Source organism: Oncorhynchus mykiss, chromosome 12 (genome assembly GCF_057628025.1).
Source record: "Oncorhynchus mykiss isolate SJ-2025 chromosome 12, ASM5762802v1, whole genome shotgun sequence".
NCBI lineage: Eukaryota > Metazoa > Chordata > Actinopteri > Salmoniformes > Salmonidae > Oncorhynchus > Oncorhynchus mykiss.
Window position 1 is genome coordinate 14,341,708 of NC_143033.1, and position 18,223 is coordinate 14,359,930.

Below are 18,223 nucleotides of genomic sequence, written 5' to 3' on the forward strand. Positions count from 1 at the left end.
CTTCCTGTTTGGCCCTGTCCGGGGGTATCATCGGATGGGGCCACAGTGTCTCCTGACCCCTCCTGTCTCAGCCTCCAGTATTTATGCTGCAGTAGTTTGTGTCGGGGGGCTAGGGTCAGTTTATTATATCTGGAGAACTTTTCCTGTCTTATCCGGTGTCCTGTGTGAATTTAAGTATGCCCTCACTAATTCTCTTTCTCTCTCGGAGGAGGACCTGAGCCCTAGGACCATGCCTCAGGACTACCTGGCATGATGACTCCTCGCTGTCCCCAGTCCACCTGGTCGTGCTGCTGCTCCAGTTTCAACTGTTCTGCCTGCGGCTATGGAATCCTGACCTGTTCACCGGACCTGCTACCTGTCCCAGACCTGCTATTTTCAACTCTCTAGAGACAGCAGGAGTGGTAGAAATACTTTTAATGATCGGCTACGAAAAGCCAACTGAAATTTACTCCTGAGGTGCTGACTTGCTGCACCCTCGACAACTACTGTGATTATTATTATTTGACCATGCTGGTCATTTATGAACATTTGAACATCTTGGCCATGTTCTGTTATAATCTCCACCTGGCACAGCCAGAAGAGAACTGGCCACCCCTCATAGTCTGGTTCCGCTCTAGGTTTCTTCCTAGGTTTTGGCCTTTCTAGGGCGTTTTTCCTAGCCACCGTGCTTCTACACCTGCATTGCTTGCTGTTTGGGGTTTTAGGCTGGGTTTCTGTACAGCACTTTGAGATATCAGCTGATGTACGAAGGGCTATATAAATACATTTGATTTGATTTGGACATCTGTCCTTTGGTCTGGTGAGTCCAAATTGGAGATTTTTGGTTCCAACCGCTGTGTCTTTGTGAGATGCAGAGTAGGTGAACGGATGATCTCTGCATGTGTGGTTTCCACCGTGAAGCATGGAGGAGGAGTTGTGCTGGTGTGGGTGTGCTTTGCGGGTGCCACTGTCAGTGATATTTTTAGAATTCAAGGCACACTTAACCAGCATGGCTCCCACAGCATTCTGCAGCGATACGCCATCCCTTCTGGTTTGCGCTTAGTGGGACTATCATTTGTTTTTCAACACGACAATGTCCCAACAAATCTCCAGGCTGTGTAAGGGCTATTTGACCAAGAAGGAGAGTGATGGAGTGCTGCATCAGATGACCTGGCCTCCCCAATCACCCGACCGCAACGCAATTGAGATGTTTGGGATGAGTTGGACCGCAGAGTGAAGGAAAATCAGTCATCAGGTGCCCAGCATATGTGGGAACTCCTTCAAGACTATTGGAAAAGCATTCCTCATGAAGCTGGTTGAGAGAATGCCAAGAGTGTTCAAAGCTGTCATCAAGGCAAAGGGTGGCTACTTTGAAAAATCTAACATTTTAAATATATTTTGATTTGTTAAGACACTTTTTTGGGTTACTACATGATTCCGTATGTGTTATTTCATAGTTTTGATGTATTTGCTATTATTCTACAATGTAGAAAATAGTAAAAATAAAGGAAAACCCTTGAGGTGTGTCCAAACTTTCGACTGGTACTGTAGATAAGCAAATTCACCAGATTTTATGATCACATCATAGGCAGGGAAAATAAGTAGCCACATAGACTGATGAAAATGTAGGAGTAGGTGTACTGTTTATTTATGTACATTTTATAATGTAAATCAATTATTTTGGGATTCCCATTGGATTTTACATGCAAATGATGTGTATCAAGCCCATTGCATTCTGCAATTATAATAGTCTTTCCCCTAAATACCTCCTCTAGAAAATAAAATGCAGATCTGACATTATTCTCTCTTGTTCTGTTTGTCCTCGGGGCCTGGAAACCGAAGCAGGGTGTTTATGTACAATAAGCATTAGGTCAAGGGGATTAGATAAACAATGTGATTTGTATTATAGCATTTAGCAACATGAATGAGATTAGGCCTGCAGCTTGTGAAAAATATGTCCCTGTTGTAGTTTTACTAGAAAGTGAAACCCTTACAATCTTTCCACAGAATGTTGAAAAATATCTTTATTTAGAAAACCACATTTGAAACAGCAGAGCTTGAATAAAAAATAAGAGAAATACACTGTGTACAAAAAAATTCAACATTTTGTATCCAATTTTTTTAAATTCACTGAGCTTTATTTTTAGTACTCTTTTATTCACTTAATTACTTACGATTGTTTTATTGTCGAGGTGAAACTGTAAGTTAAGTATTTAATTGTATATCCACGTATATCATGTTTATATGACCAATAAACAGACATGAACTTGAATGACTCCTGACAATAAATGAAACGGTGACATGAGGATTTTATAGCAAGTAAGCAAGCTAACATTGTTGAATGCTACTGAACAGCCTTGTTTTATCCCAGATAAATACATGTTAAATAATAAGTCCTAGGAGAGGCACATTTGCAGTTGGATGTTTTAGGTATGTTGTCCATAGGCTCCTGCATAGCCGCAGGAAGTAGTTTGAGGGTGCTGATACAGACGGCTATATCGGTCCGCAAATCCAGGACTAGTAAAGCCCCAGTGTACTACTTTTGTGAAGTTTAAAAATATATATATATATAAATAAACATAAAATATGTATTAATAAATGTTTTATATATTTTTTTTTTGTCAGGGGACCGAGAGCACCCTCAGCACCCATTCTTCCCACGGCTACGGGCTCCTGTTCTCTCCATAGCCTCATAGTCCACAGATTATGGTGTGTTTGACCTAATGATTGGGAACTCGGGTGAAATTCATACAGCGCCCCTGAAACAAAACAAAATGCAGATTATTTATTCCATTTAAACCTTTCACTTTACCAGGTAAGTAAGTTCTTAAGTATTAAGAACACATCATTTTTTACAATAGAGAGCAGTTAGGCTTAAATGTACCTATTGTATTCTACACTTATTAGAAAATGTACAGCAGTACTTCCTTAGCATACACCTCCCCAGCACCACCTCCATATCAGCCCAATCCTCATAATAGTGCATGGCTGCATCTACCCATTCTCCCCACCATGCATGGACTTGTTTCTCAGATAAATAAGGTACATCAGTTACAAAATGAGATCCTAATGGGAGTCGCTATATACGTGGCATATCATGGACATTTTTGAACAATGCAGAGTTGGTATTTACAATAATATATCATAATTAAACTCAATTGAGGCAGCCCGTAATGGGTAAGGAGGAGATGGTGAATGGGCCGGCGCATTGACACAACATCAATTTTAGCCAATCAAGCACGAGAGCATAACTGGCTGAACAGACAGCCACTCCCATTCGGTCAAGAAGGGAGCCCCCATCGTTATCCCAGGCGAGTATAGAGCAGGTACAGTGCCATGCAAAAGTATTCTTCCCCCTTGGTGTTTTTCCTATTTTCTTGCATTACAACCTGTAATTTAAATGGATTTTTATTTGGATTTCATGTAATGGACATACACAAAATAGTCCAAATTGGTGAAGTGAAATGAAAAAAATTATAACTTGTTTAAAATAAAAAAAAATTTTAAAAACGGAAAAGTGATGCGTGCATATGTATTCACCCCCTTTGCTGTGAAGCCCCTAAATAAGATCTGGTGCAACCAATTACCTTCAAAAATCACATAATTAGTTAAATAAAGTCCACCTGTGTGCAATCTAAGTGTCACATGATCTGTCACATGATCTCAGTATATATACACCTGTATATATACACCTATATACACCTCAGTATATATACACTGAAAGGCCCTAGAGTCTGCAACAACACTAAGCAAGGGGCACCACCAAGCAAGCGGCACCATGAAGAGAAAGGAGACTTTGAACATCCCACAGAGCACCATTAAATCGATTATTAAAAAATGGAAAGAATATGGCACCACAACAAACATGCCAAAACTCACAGACCAGGCAAAGAGGGCATTAATCAGAGAGGCAACAAAGAGACCAAAGATAACCGTGAAGGAGCTGCAAAGCTCCACAGCGGAGATTGGAGTATCTGTCCATAGGACCCCGTTAAGCCAGTACACTCCACAGAGCTGGGCTTTACAGAAGAGTGTCCAGAAAAAAGCCATTGATTAAAGGAAAAAAATTAGCAAACACATTTGGTGTTCGCCAAAAGGCACGTGGGAGACTCCCCAAACATATGGAAGAAGGTACTCTGGTCAGATGAGACTAAAATTGAGCTTTTTGGCTATCAAGGAAAACGCTATGTCTGGCGCAAACCCCAACACCTTTCATCAAATCAAAGTTTATTTGTCACGTGCGCCGAATACAACAGGACCTTACAGTGGACCTTACAGTGAAATGCTTACTTACAGGCTCTAACCAATAGTGCAAAAAAGGTGTTAGGTGAACAATAGGTAAGTAAAGAAATAAAACAACAGTAAAAAGACAGGCTATATACAGTAGCGAGGCTATAAAAGCAGCGAGAATACATACAGACACTGGTTAGTCAGGCTGATTGAGGTAGTATGTACCGTACATGTAGATATGGTTAAAGTGACAATGCATATATGATGAACAGAGAGTAGCAGAGGTATAAAAGAGGGGTTGGTGGGTGGCGGGACACAATGCAGCCCGGTTAGCCAATGTGTGGGAGCACTGGTTGGTCGTCCCAATTTAGGTACTATGTACATGAATGTATAGTTAAAGTGACTATGTATATTTGATAAACAGAGTGTACCAGCAGCACCCCGAGAACACCATCCCCAGAGTGAAGCATGGTGGTGGCAGCATCATTCTGTGGGGATGTTTTCATCGGTAGGGACTGGGAAACTGGTCAGAATTTAAGGAATGATGGATGGTGCTAAATAGAGGGAAATTCTTGAGGGAAACATGTTTCAGTCTTCCAGAGATATGAGACTGGGACGGAGGTTCACCTTCCAGCAGGACAATGACCCTAAGCATACTGCAAAAGCAACACTTGAGTGGTTTAAGGTAAACTTTTAAATGTCTTGGAATGGCCTAGTCAAAGCCCAGACCTCAATCCAATTGAGAATCTGTGGTATGACTTAAAGATTGCTGTACACCTGCGGAACCCATCCAACTTGAAGGAGCTGGAGCAGTTTTGCCTTGAAGAATGGGCAAAAATCCCAGTGGCTAGATGTGCCAAGCTTATAGAGACATACCCCAAGAGACTTGCAGCTGTAATTGCTGCAAAAGGTGGCTCTACAAAGTATTGACTTTGGGGGGTTGAATAGTTTCGCACACTCAAGTTTTCTGTTTTTCTGTCTTATTTCTTGTTTGTTTCACAATCCAAAATATTTAGCATCATCAAAGTATTAGGCATGTTGTGGAAATCAAATGATACAAACCCCCCCAAAATCCATTTTAATTCCAGGTTGTAAGGCAACAAAATAGGAAAAATGCCAAGCGGGTTGAATACTTTCGCAAGCCACTGTAAGTACCAGCCCTCCTATAGCCACACACCAGGAAAAGGAATTGGTGCATGGTTAAACGCATGCTTACAGCTAGTATGGCTGTTCAGTGTTCACATTTATCAATTACTTATTGAAGCCAAGATGTTTTACGGAGTTTTGCTTGAAATAGTACATTTTGGTTGCAGTTTTAAGTTGAAACCTAAATCTGGCACCATAATAATAAGTTACATTTGACCTCAAATGACCTGTAACTTACAAAACCATAACCATGAAATAAAACATTTATTTCAAAAGGTTGTTATAGTAAATGTAGTGTAGTAATTCAGAATAAATTCAGTATAGTATTATCACATGAACTGACACCCCAGACAGACCCTACCTCCCTTACTAATGGAAAGACGATGACCAGCATCCTGCACTTACCTAGAGTGTCTGGTCTATAATGACAGGACAATAGTATGAATGACCAGTGTCTTAATTAACACGTATTACACGAACACAGCATGACAGAGTACACGAACACAGCGTGACAGAGTACACGAACACGGTGTGACAGAGTACACGAACACGGTGTGACAGAGTACACGAACACAGCGTGACAGAGTACACGAACACAGCGTGACAGAGTACACGAACACAGCGTGACAGAGTACACGAACACAGCGTGACAGAGTACACGAACACAGCGTGACAGAGTATAATAACACAGTATGACATCCTCCCATCTTCGTTTACTAACTGTGACAGGGCAGAGGCCTCACATAATAGTGATAATACAATGCATTCGGAAAGTATTCAGACCCCTTGACTTTTTCCACATTTTGATACTTTACAGCCTTATTATAAAATTGATTAAATAATTGTTTTTCCTCATCAATTTATACACAATACTTCATAATGACGAAGTGAAAACAGGTTTTTAGAAATGTTTGCAAATTTATTAAAAATAAAAAACAGATACCTTATTTACATAAATGTTAACACACTTTGCTATGAGACTTGAAATTGAGGTGCATCCTGTTTCCACTGATCATCCTTTGAGATTTTTCTTCAACTTGATTGGAGTCCACCTGTGGTAAATTCAATTTATTGGATTTGGAAAGGCACACAGTTGACAGTGTCAGAACAAAAACCAAGCCATGAGGTTGAAGGAATTGTCCGTAGAGCTCCGAGACAGGATTGTGTCGAGGCACAGATCTTGGGAAGGGTAACAAAAAATGTCTGCAGCATTGAAGGACTCCAACAACACAGTGCCCTCCTTCATTCATAAAAATGAAGAAGTTTGGAACCACCAAGACTCTTCCGAGAGCTGGTCACCTGGCCAAACTGAGTAATTGGGAGAGTGGACATCAGAAGCCACTCCTCAGTAAAAGGCACATGACAGCCCGCTTGGAGTTTGCCAAAACGCACCTAAAGGACTCTCAGACCATGACAAACAAGATTCTCTGGTCAGATGAAACCAAGATTGAACTCTTTGGCCAGAATGCCAAGTGGTACATCTGGAGGAAACCTGGCACGGTGGTGGTGGTGGTAGCATCATGCTGTGGGGATGTTTTTCAGAGTCAAGGACTGGGAGACTAGTCAGGATCGAGGGAAAGATTAATGGAGCAAAGTAAAGAGAGATCCTTGATGAAAATCTGCTACAGAGCAATCAGGACCTCAGACTGGGGCAAAGGTTCACCTTCCAATATGACAACAACCCAAAGCACACAACCAAGACAATGCAGGAGTGGCTTCGGGACAAGTCTCTGAATGTCCTTGAGTGGCCGAGCCAAAGCCCGAACCCTATCTAACATCTCTGGAGAGACCTGAAAATAGCTGTGCAGCGACGCTCCCCAAACAACCTGACAGAGCTTGAGAGGATCTGCAGAGAAGAATGGGAGAAACTCCCCAAATACAGTCTGTCACGTGTGCTCCCTCTCCGGCCTCTAGGTCACCAGGCTGCTCGTTAGGGCGCACACCTGTCACGTGCATAAGCGTTACATAAGCGTTACAGCGTTACATACATAATGAGACTCACCTGGACTCCATCACCTCCTTGATTACCTGCTCTTCATACAGTTGAAGTCGGAAGTTTACATACACTTAGGTTGGAGTCATTAAAACTTGTTTTTCAACCACTCCACAAATGTCTTGTTAACAAACTATAGTTTTGGCAAGTCAGTTACGACATCTACTTTGTGCATGACACAAGTCATTTTTCCAACAATTGTTTACAGACAGATTATTTCACTTATAATTCACTGTATCGCAATTCCAGTGGGTCAGAAGTCTACATACACTAAGTTGACTGTGCCATTAAACAGCTTGGATAAATTCCAGAAAATGATGTCATGGCTTTAGAAGCTTCTGGTAGGCAAATTGACATCATTTGAGTCAATTGGAGATGTACCTATGGATGTATTTCAAGGCCTACCTTCAAACTCAGTGCCTCTTTGCTTGACATCATGGGAAAATCAAAAGAAATCAGCCAAGACCTCAGAAAGAAAATTGTAGACCTCCACAAGTCTGGTTCATCCTTGGGAGCAATTTCCAAACGCCTGAAGGTATCACGTTCATCTGTACAAACAATAGCACGCAAGTATAAACACCATGGGACCACGCAGCTGTCATACCACTCAGGAAGGAGATGCATTCTGTCTGTTAGAGGTGAACGTACTTTGGTGCGAAAAGTGAAAATCAATCCCAGAACAACAGCAAAGGACCTTGTGAAGATGCTGGAGGAAACAGGTACAAAGGTATACAGTTTTACACAGTAAAACGAGTCTTATATCGACATAACCTGAAGGCCGCTCAGCAAGGAAGAAGCCACTGCTCCTAAACCACCATAAAAAAGCCTGACTACAGTTTGCAACTGCACATGGGGACAAAGATCGTACTTTTTGGAGAAATGTCCTCTGGTTTGATGAAACAAAAATAGAACTCTTTGGCCATAATGACCATCGTTATGTTTGGAGGAAAAGGGGGAGGCTTGCAAGCCGAAGAACGCCATCCCAACCGTGAAGCACAGGGGTGGCAGCATGATGTTGTGGGGGTGCTTTGCTGCAGGAGGGACTGGTGCGCTTCACAAAATATATATTTTTAATTAATCCATTTTAGAACAACGTTGTAACGTAACAATGTGGAAAAAGTCAAGTGGAACGAATACTTTCCTAATGCACTGTAGACATTAAGGGTCAGGGTGGCCAGTCACACCAACATGGACATCCATCCTCTTCTCTCAGTGGAGAGTCATAACTAACCTTCTAGGTTTTCTTTCTCTCCCTTTACTACCCCTCACCACTGATGAGCTAGACAAGGTTACTAACGTGTGAAAACTGAATGACAATGACCAAACAGAGAGCTCAGTCTTCTTTTCTCTCTTTCTCTTTTCTCTCTCTTTCTCTTTCTCTCTTTCTCTTTCTCTCGTTCTCTTTCTCTTCTGTTCTCTCTCTTTCTCTTTTCTCTCTCTTTCTCTTTCTCTCGTTCTCTTTCTCTCATTCTCTTTCTCTTCTGTTCTCTCTCTTTCTCTTTTCTCTCTCTTTCTCTCTTTCTCTTTCTCTCGTTCTCTTTCTCTTCTGTTCTCTCTTTCTCTTTTCTCTCTCTTTCTCTTTCTCTCGTTCTCTTTCTCTTCTGTTCTCTCTCTTTCTCTTCTGTTCTCTCTCTTTCTCTTCTCTCTCTTTCTCTTCTGTTCTCTCTCTTTCTCTTCTTCTCTCTCTTTCTCTCTCTTCCTTTCTCTTTCTTTTGTTGCAGTCAGGGTTTGGTCAATTCCATTTCAATTCAGTCAATTCAGGAAGTAATCTGAAAACAAAGGGGGTACCTTACCCTGTCCTGTGCTGTTGGTCTCATGACAGCAACTCGATCATACTGGCGCCTGAGTAATGCTACTAGAGCATCAAAACGCCCCTGAGAGAAAGAAACAATGAGAATTGTGGTGATGAAACCAGTCTAAACAAAGATATGATGAAACCAGTAAAAAATATTAAAGATATCAAGTCAGTTACTGACTGCCATTGTCAACTGGGTTTGAAAGCATCCGAACTGACCTTGATGGGTGTGTACCATCTGGACTGTTCTGGGATGTGATAGGTGGGGTGTGGACTCTGAGGCATTGGTTTTCTTCCAATGGTTTCATCCACCTCCTCTTCCACCATTGTGACCACTGCGTTCTTAGCTTTCTCTAGCCGTGCACCTTCCTCCGTGGAACCCTTCTCTCCCCATCGAACCTAATACACACTTTACATTAGGTTCTTTTATACAGTTCACCTTGCATTTTATACTGTTTATGTATTTTTTTGTAGCACAAAATAACCATTCAGACCTTTAGAGTTACTAACATCACTCAAAATAAAGTAACACAACTCACAGTCAAGATATAGTGCAGCCCGAATAGATGGGGTTGAATGGGGTAATACTCATTCTGACGTACCTCCATGCGTTTCATTCCTCCGATACCTCTTCCCCCATAATAGGATGCATCCACCATGGGCCACTTCCTCTTGGGTAGAGGGTCCTCCTCAGGCTCCTATTGGAGGAGACACAGCGAAACCACTGCATTAACCCTGTGAAGAGCTGAATGAACTGACATTCATGTTGATTTAAACAACAGTCTTAAGGATCTAAGCAGTTCACTCACAGGTACTGGTGGAGGAGGGGGAGGAGGGGGGCGACAGGGAGGGGGGTCCTTGATCACCTGTAAAATAGAAGCCTTCTTCTATTACTATATACTATCAACCAACAACCATTTGAACTGATTCACTCATACTGTTTCTATTTTTCAATGGGAAAAGTGCTGTGTTGAACCACTCACAATAGTGCAGCAGAGCGGCCAGAACCACCACAGCAGAACCAGAGCCAGTAACAGGAGGAGGACCAAGACCAGCACCAGCACCACTGTCCCATCAGACTGCATCAGGAGACACTGTCACTTTAAATGTGTAGCTATAGCACTCTGAATGAATTCTATTGTGTAGTTTGTGTGTTTTCATGTTTTATGTACCATCTTTTTAAGCACATGACCAAGTTCATTTCCCTCTTGTGGAATATAAATTTGATCTGAATCCCTCATTGAGTCTGAATGGTAAACAAAGCAGCCTGGTACGCAACACAGACTTCAACAGATTACTTTATACCAAACATAAATATAATATATACTACTTGATAAACTGGGTGTTTCAAGCCCTGAATGCTGATTGGCTGAAGGCTGTGGTTTATCAAACTGACCAAATCAGACCAAACTGAATGTCAATGGAGTGAGGCTGTTTGTTTTGAGTGTTGGCGTTGTCTGTAATACTGATACTCACACATTCTGTAGCGTAGATAGTGAATGGACTTGAGATGTAGGACTGACCCTTGTTCAAGCTGATCAGCACATCTATCGATCTATTGAGAGAGAAAGGAAATCCAGCCCATTTCTATGTTATTGCTGAGAGAGATAGAGACTAACAAAGTAGGTCAAGTCGAACTTAATTGATGAATCGGCCTGGCAGACCAAACGTCGAAATGCCAGGGCACTGTGCCATAGCAAACAGGCATGCTGGTGGCAGGGTAAACACTATTACATGGTCAACGGTGGGTACCCACTGGGTACAGACGTCGGTTCAACATCTAGTTTTCATTAACATTTGGTTGAGTTGTCAACTAACGTGAATTCAAAGTGAAATCAACAACAAGTGTCACCATGTCATTGGATTTAGGGTAAAAGTTGGGAGAAAATTGCCCTCATGTTGATTACTTTTTCTGTGCTTTTCCAATCAGATTGACAAGTTGATTCAACGTTATCACATAGATTTTGGGGGTTGAAATGACGTGGAAACAAAGTTGATACGATGCGTTTTGCCCAGTGGGTAAACACTAACAGGGTCACAAAGTCTCACAAAAACATCAACCTGTACAAAACTGTTTAATTGACAAGATGCCAAACCATTTTGGTGTGTCTCACCACTACACATTGGTTCAGCCTATTAGTTTTATATTTTATTAAGAAACCAGGCAGGTAACTGTAATGGAATAGGACTGAACCACATTTATTCTCCAATCTCCACCAAACTTCTATTCTATTTTTATACTTTAATTATTTTATTTTGTTGCTTTTATAAAGCAATCGATCCGTTACCCGTGGAACCAACTGCCCACCCTGAATGAAAGTGTGTGTAGTCTTCGACAGTGGAGCTTGGGTTTCAGCATGGTTCTTCTCTCACGGCAACCAACAGACAACATGCCATTCCTTTGATCTGGCCATCTGAACGCGCTCAGTAGCTCACTGGCCATTTATGGCTACAGGAAGTTCCACGAGGAGAGAATCAAGTGCAGCACTTACTGTCCGGCTTCATGCAGCACTGGTGCTGGACACAACAGATAGCCATCCTGCACCACACTAGGGCTCTCATCTGGGAGAGGGAAAGAGAGAGAGAGCGAGAGGGAGGGGTTGTGGGGAGCGAGAGAAAGTGTGAAAGGGAGGGGTGTGTGATCTCTATGCCCTCTCAGTGAAGAGACATGGTTTGTTATGTTCTATATTAAGCAATGAGACAGAGACCAGCTCCATGCGCTCAGCTGGCTACAGAATGACGTCTCTGTTCTCTAGCTACTAAATAAGACACTGTTCTGTTCTCTCCGGTTTGGGAAAATAGTGAGCCCCAACATTCACTCTATGGCCTCATTACTCTATTAGTATGGCTACAGAATGAACAGGGTTACCAACATCTTTCCATGATGAAATTGATTGAATCCTGAGGAATGGCATTGAAGTGCATTGTTTGGTGTACAACTACAAAGGACTGTGGCATCTGGTAATATACATGAATGAATGTGATGTAACAAGCGGTTAGGGGGTGTTATTGTCAATTTGCACTCTTACAGTAGGTCGGTGTGTCAATATTGGAATGCAGAATGTGATGCATTATGGAGCTTGTGGTAGGGTATACTAACTGTAGGTCTTCTGGTTGACTGTGAGAACACAGATCACTCCCTCCTGGCTCCTCCCACGGGTGAAATCATATCCTCTCAGCACAATGTTAAAAGATTCTGGAATGTTATGGAGGGTCACAATGTTAGAATTTTCGGGAACAAACTAATAATAATGTTAACCAATATTGATCACATTTAATTAGTATAACGACAAACTAAATCTTTGCAACATACCGTTCACACAAACATTAGTGGGCTCTATACTGAATATTTCTGTGCAGGATTTCTTCAAAATCTGTGAAAAATATAAATAACGATGATGTAAATTACATGGTTTGTGTCTTAAAGTTTATTCTGACATATTGCTCTATGTAATTATTCTGACCTCACCGAATTCACAATGGTTTTGAGTGCATGAAATCCAGCCAGCACTGGGAATACTTGGTCTTTGCTGTCTGCAATGTCAACAAGCTGTAGAGATAAGAATGCAAGCATACTCTATGATGTTACACAACATCTGAGAGGTTGCCTTCCCACATCTAACGTACGACATAGCACTCTCTCCCTCATTGTCAGTACATTACTCTGTCTCTCTGTTGATGTTTTCCTGCCTGGTTTCCAAGGCTCTCATCTAATGTAATGAAACTATAACAGGAAGCAGGGCTGGCACGATCGTGATCTTATTAGATGATTACAGTACAACGGACTTCCTGTCCAGACTGCTAACGCTCGCTGAGAGGGACAGACGATCAAATCATTAAACTGGTACTCTCATTTTCCTTTCACTATGTTATCAATATCAATCAGCTGTTACAGCATTGTGCATGCTTATCCAACAGATTTCAATGTAAACAAATATTTCAGCAGGGATACTGTTTGTGCATGGCTGTGTGCAGTTTGTGACTGCTTCTCCAGCCTACCATTGATAAAGTGAGACTTCAAAATCATACCTGTCTCTCATCAAAGTCCTTCACACCGACACAGTACACTCTAGCACCAAACTCCCTGGCCGCGTTAGCCTGAAACAAAAAGAGAGGACCAATAGATGAATTTATGGAAAATAGCTGTGTACAAGTAAGAACTCAAAGCAAAGTAAGTACTATGTTATTGCTCATCACAGTCTATTATAATGACATTACCTCCTCTACTGTCAGTTCATAGGGATAGACCTCCAGTTTCCCATCAGTCAGAGCGATGATGATGCTGGATGACCGTGTGACCTGGGCCTTTATCTGCTCTGAAGCCTACATGTAGGAAGCCATGTTTTAATGGACAACACATACAGTACAACTACAAAAATATATATAACTGCTATGAATCAAAACTTCATACCACTTTCATTCCTTCGTGCATGTATGTTTCACCAGCTGGTCTGATTTCACTTAACTTTTTCAAGCCTTCCTCTATTTCATACCTACAAAGGAATATGCATTTTAGGTCCTATATTATCTGAGAGATGATGTGTACCGCGAGAGAGTGTGTGTGCTGTCTCGTTAGGTGAAATATGTTTACTGTTGTAGTACCTGTCTCCAGTTAGTGGTAGAATCACCTCCGCTCTAGATGAGAAAACTATGAAGGAAACTCTCATCTTTGGACTAGAACAAACACAGATACACAAGGGGATAAACGGGATTAAACACCCAAGAAGATGCAGAAGCAGATTAACTCCAGCAATGACTGGTCATTTTGTATTTAAAAGACTACAGTAACAGTAGCTTTACTTAGCCCTATTCCCCACACCCTTTGGGGCTAACCATTTTTTTCTACATTAGCCTACAATTATACACCAGTTGCCACCACAGCCAGATGTGCCGAATGTTTTGTGGAGTTAAATTTAGTACCCCATTATTAAGTTTAAAAATAATCCCAGGCATGCAGTATCCTAGTGTTCGGTGGACCTACTTAATGTTAAATGCCTAGGCTTCTGTTCGATAAAGATATGCCCCACTTTCACAGGACCGTGTTTACTACAGTTTATCTATTGATTCCAGCTGTGAAAACATGCCCTTGGTAAATCATTGATAAAAGGGGCTCATTCAATCAATATACTGAAAACTTGTATCATGAGAGAAAGGGAGAGAGAGAGTTGTGTGGGTTTTGTCCTGATGGATAGTGACATGTTCAAGGCACATTTAACTTCATAGAGAGCTTGACCTGAGAGCATAGACAGTTTACCTCACAAAGCGGTTGGTGAGCTGCTCCACAAACTCATAGATCTCTCCCCAGTTATCATACACACTACCAGACCTGTAGAGCACACAATGAAACTCTCTGAACCAAACAAACCCATACGAGGACTATACAGACTGAAAAAGAACATTAGTCATTTTAATACCATTCACATTAGCATTTTGACTGCTTGTTACACATTTGTTTTTTTTCACACACATAAAATGATAATAAAATGTTTGATGCGTGCACTCTGACACCTGATAGATGCTATTGAATTATGTTGATACAAGATACTTCAACATAAAAAAAATAGAACAAGAAGTCACGTTCATATCAACGACATCTTCCATTTAGTTTAGAGGCTAGGCTACTTACCTATCTAAAACGAAATAAATATCAAAAGCTCCATGGCAAGATGCCTCTTCGCTTTGACAAAATAATGTGTTTATTAGAAAGGAAAGAAGAAATACAATCCCTTGTCCGTTGAGGATCATTGCCTTGATAAAAATCATATTTTCTCAATTATATTTTGCACATTTCACTGTCTACCTTACATGCGCTTCCTTGTATGTTAAACAAGATAAATCAAGGCTCAAGACTGACTGATTTTCCAACGAAAAAATGGACAAGAAACTGACATTACTTTTACGCGACATGTTACTAGCATATGTCTTTGTAAATACCGATGATTGTCCTTGCCACTCGCATAGTTGTTAACTATACATTGTCTGAATTGAGAGAATAAAATGATTTGGCCGGTCGCATCACCGCGGATACTGTACCATCCCATCTGAAGTGGGCATGCGCAAGATATCCGGACACTTCGAACCCTATTTCTTTTTTTACCTTTATTTTTTACCTCTATCGCTCGCTCACCAGCGTTGGGGAGACAGCAGGTGACAACATGTTTTGTTAAATTAACAATTTAGGTAACTATTTCAGTTCATCAACCAAACTTTATTTGAAGCTTGATACCAAATTAATTATAGCCAAACCATAGAAAGACGTGGATATAACTTTTTATTTCATTCCACACACTGAACAAAAACATTGTTTCGTTTGAAAACTTCAATTCGACTGATTCTAATGTCCATGCCATTGTGGACGTGACAATATGGACATCACTCATTAGAATACTGTGTAGAGTGAATTCCAACGTTGGCGTGATCCATCAAAAACCAGGGTTTCTCTATCGCCTGAGGTAGCAGAAAAGCGCGTTTATGGCACACACACGCGTTTGTCGTCGTGGCCTCGGGGCATGCACACCAGAACATCACCCACCGTCACCTAAATACACTATATTTCGTCCCTATTTACCAAATGTCATGAATTCAATATCCAATCGAAATTGACTTCTTCTACACTGGCCCCTGACACCCATGACCTCTTTAGACTGTCCACCGACACTCTCCGATTGTCAGAGATCATTCATGTAACCTAGCTAACAAGAGGATAAAGGAGGAGCGGAGAACTGTCAAATCTCATTGTACAGATTAGACTAGATTACAAAACCAGCTCCTCCAGTAGACCAGTCCCATTGCAGGTGTTGGTGGGCATCTACAAGAAACCGCGCGCTGTATAATAAACGCAAGGACAGTGCAAATAGGTGAAGAGCAAACCTTATCGTCGATTTTTTTGTATTGTTTTGGATTTAGAGTGGTTTACGCACGGTTTCTTTGGCGTTTGCCAAACTCATTTTAAAATGATGTATTCTCAATTGTTAGCCTAATAATATAAATTAAATGTTTATCAGGAGACCCTGGAGGCAGATATTCTGTCGAAACTATTTTGGAACGCAGAGGCGAGAGCTCAGCAACGATGGATAACTGACATTTTTACGCGCGTCCGTACTCCTACGACGTTCCCGAGAACGCCGTTTTTGGACCGTATGAGCTGAAACACACATCCGTTTATGACAGCATCGCCTTCACTGCTCTCAAGTCTATGGACCGAAGAACGGCACCATACATTTTGAGGGTGAGAACACGTACCAAATCCGTGCGTCTGAAAATAATGTGTTCCAAACCAATGGTTGGCAAGTTTCTCATGCCCGCATCATTGTTTGAAATGCATCGAACCTTTCAGGTAGTAAAGTTGTGTATTTTACTTGTTTTTGTATGACAGAGACCCGTTTCTATTTGGCTACACAGGCAGACGCCTCAGCGCATTGATGGTCCAATGTGGCTGCGGCTGGTCCAGTCAGCCTGGAGCGCTGAAGAACAGAACCTGGAGCACTATGTGAAGAACGGACACCTATTCTTTAGGGCCCTCAGGACGACCCAGAAGGAAGAGGAGCGGTTGGTGTGGTACGGGAAAGACCTGGCCAAGCTTCTTCTCCTAAACCCACTGCAGATACAAAGCAAAGGTGTGTCTACATACTCTATGAATGTGTTATTACATAGTAATAAAATATGATCTATTACATTGTAGATACACATTGTTCATATCAATTTTCATGATTTTAATACTGACTGCAATTATACATAAATAAGGACATCAAACTATATTTATTCATTACATTTGTACAATTTAAACAGTATTGGCAAAGGTTTATGTCAAGCAATATTGTCAGAATAAAGTGATATTAATCCATATCCATCTCTATAACCAGGTACTGGTCCGTACACATGTGCCAACTGTAACCAATGCTTTGAGACTGAGTTCTGCACACAGAGACAACCAAACAGCCACAGCACCAAACCTGGTCAAAGCAACACTGACCATGCGAAACCTGACTCCCTTCCTGCTCCTGCCTTCAAACAGAGCCGTCCAGAAACAAGTCCACTGGATAGCAAACCTGCAACAGACTTCCATAACTTAGCCCGGGATATGGATAATATTAAGACAGGGTCTTCCAGCACCAGGGACTCTGAGACTAGAGGTTCCCTCATAGGGAAACGCACAGAGGTAGAGGAGGACAGGTGCAGTGAGCCAGCATCTGGTGATAACGCAGGATCCACTGGACACAGGATACTGTACTTTGACCATGAAAAGACAACCCAGCCCAGTCTCCCGTCACCTGTCCAGTAACATCAACAAGAACAACATCACCAAAGACAGAGCAACCCAACTACACTTACACGGTTCTTGGCCTGAAGACCTCAGATCTTCATCCAGCCTAAGGAACCAGAGCATCCAGCCCGGTAGTGACTGTCACCTCTGCCTTCAGCCAGGTCTCTGTCTGAGAACAGGAGGAGTAACTTCTCCCAGCCCCCACGCTCTGTTTTCTTTCCCCAGAGTACCCCCCTGCTTGGGAGGGCTTAAACTTCAATCACTCCCTTTACTACTGATCTCCACCGACCCAGGGTGTTTCGAAACAGAGGCGCCCTCTATACAGCCCAGCAGCTCTCTGGACCAGGACCACAGGCTGATCCCACCCCCAGATTACCCTATCCCCGGTGCTCCTGTCCCCCTCCTTCTCACGGCTCTCGCCCCTCTGCCTGACGGCTCAGAACTGGTGTGCCAAATGCAACGTCTCCTTCCGCCTGACCTCAGACCTGGTGCAACAATGAGGTCCCACCACAAGAGGGCGGTGGACGCCACAGAGTCAGGGTCTGGGGTGAAACAACAGCAGCAAGGGCGAGAGAGGAGAGGCTCAAGTCATGCATCTACGAGGTCTTCAGACAACGCCATCACCTTGCGGGACACTTGACCTCTCACACATGAGTTCAGTTCAATTAGTTATTATCATTGGTAAGATCTTGATATTTGAATGTGTCATCATATTGATGAAGATACTAATTGGAGAACTAAAACAAACGATGTTAATTATAATAATGTAAATTATCAAGACGATGACATTTTCTCAGAATTCTGTAAAATGTGTCAT

The 18,223-nt window shown here is 41.9% G+C and overlaps 2 protein-coding genes across 2 annotated transcripts; one reads left to right on the plus strand and one right to left on the minus strand.

Annotated features, from left to right (window-relative positions):
* Positions 1 to 1,983: 1,983 nt before the first annotated feature.
* On the minus strand, positions 1,984 to 15,202 carry LOC110536997 (ANTXR cell adhesion molecule 2b). The gene is made up of 17 exons (XM_021622689.3): positions 14,770 to 15,202; positions 14,398 to 14,469; positions 13,746 to 13,817; positions 13,555 to 13,636; positions 13,362 to 13,466; positions 13,173 to 13,241; positions 12,613 to 12,693; positions 12,457 to 12,517; positions 12,244 to 12,339; positions 11,636 to 11,705; positions 10,620 to 10,698; positions 10,127 to 10,222; positions 9,953 to 10,009; positions 9,746 to 9,841; positions 9,363 to 9,542; positions 9,142 to 9,222; positions 1,984 to 2,738 (listed from the first exon to the last, which is right to left on the minus strand). Exons 1-17 carry the CDS (start codon positions 14,904 to 14,906, stop codon positions 2,700 to 2,702), a joined length of 1,473 nt encoding a protein of 490 aa, XP_021478364.1. The 5' UTR covers positions 14,907 to 15,202; the 3' UTR covers positions 1,984 to 2,699.
* A 1,058-nt stretch (positions 15,203 to 16,260) lies between these two features.
* On the plus strand, positions 16,261 to 18,205 carry LOC110536999 (uncharacterized). The gene is given in 4 exon segments (XM_021622692.3): positions 16,261 to 16,371; positions 16,545 to 16,759; positions 17,006 to 17,321; positions 17,323 to 18,205. Coding segments are annotated over 3 exon segments (1,227 nt in total). The 5' UTR covers positions 16,261 to 16,371; positions 16,545 to 16,572; the 3' UTR covers positions 18,047 to 18,205.
* Positions 18,206 to 18,223: the final 18 nt, after the last annotated feature.

Excerpts from the sequence above, each read along its gene's own strand:
- LOC110536997 (XM_021622689.3), bottom strand. The coding sequence starts at position 14,906 with ATGATTTTTATCAAGGCAATGATCCTCAACGGACAAGGGATTGTATTT. Across the intron at positions 13,467-13,554 it reads TGCACGAAGGAATGAAAGTG|GCTTCAGAGCAGATAAAGGC; the intron begins GTATGAAGTTTT and ends TCCTACATGTAG. Across the intron at positions 11,706-12,243 it reads AGTCAACCAGAAGACCTACA|ATGAGAGCCCTAGTGTGGTG; the intron begins GTTAGTATACCC and ends TCCCTCTCCCAG.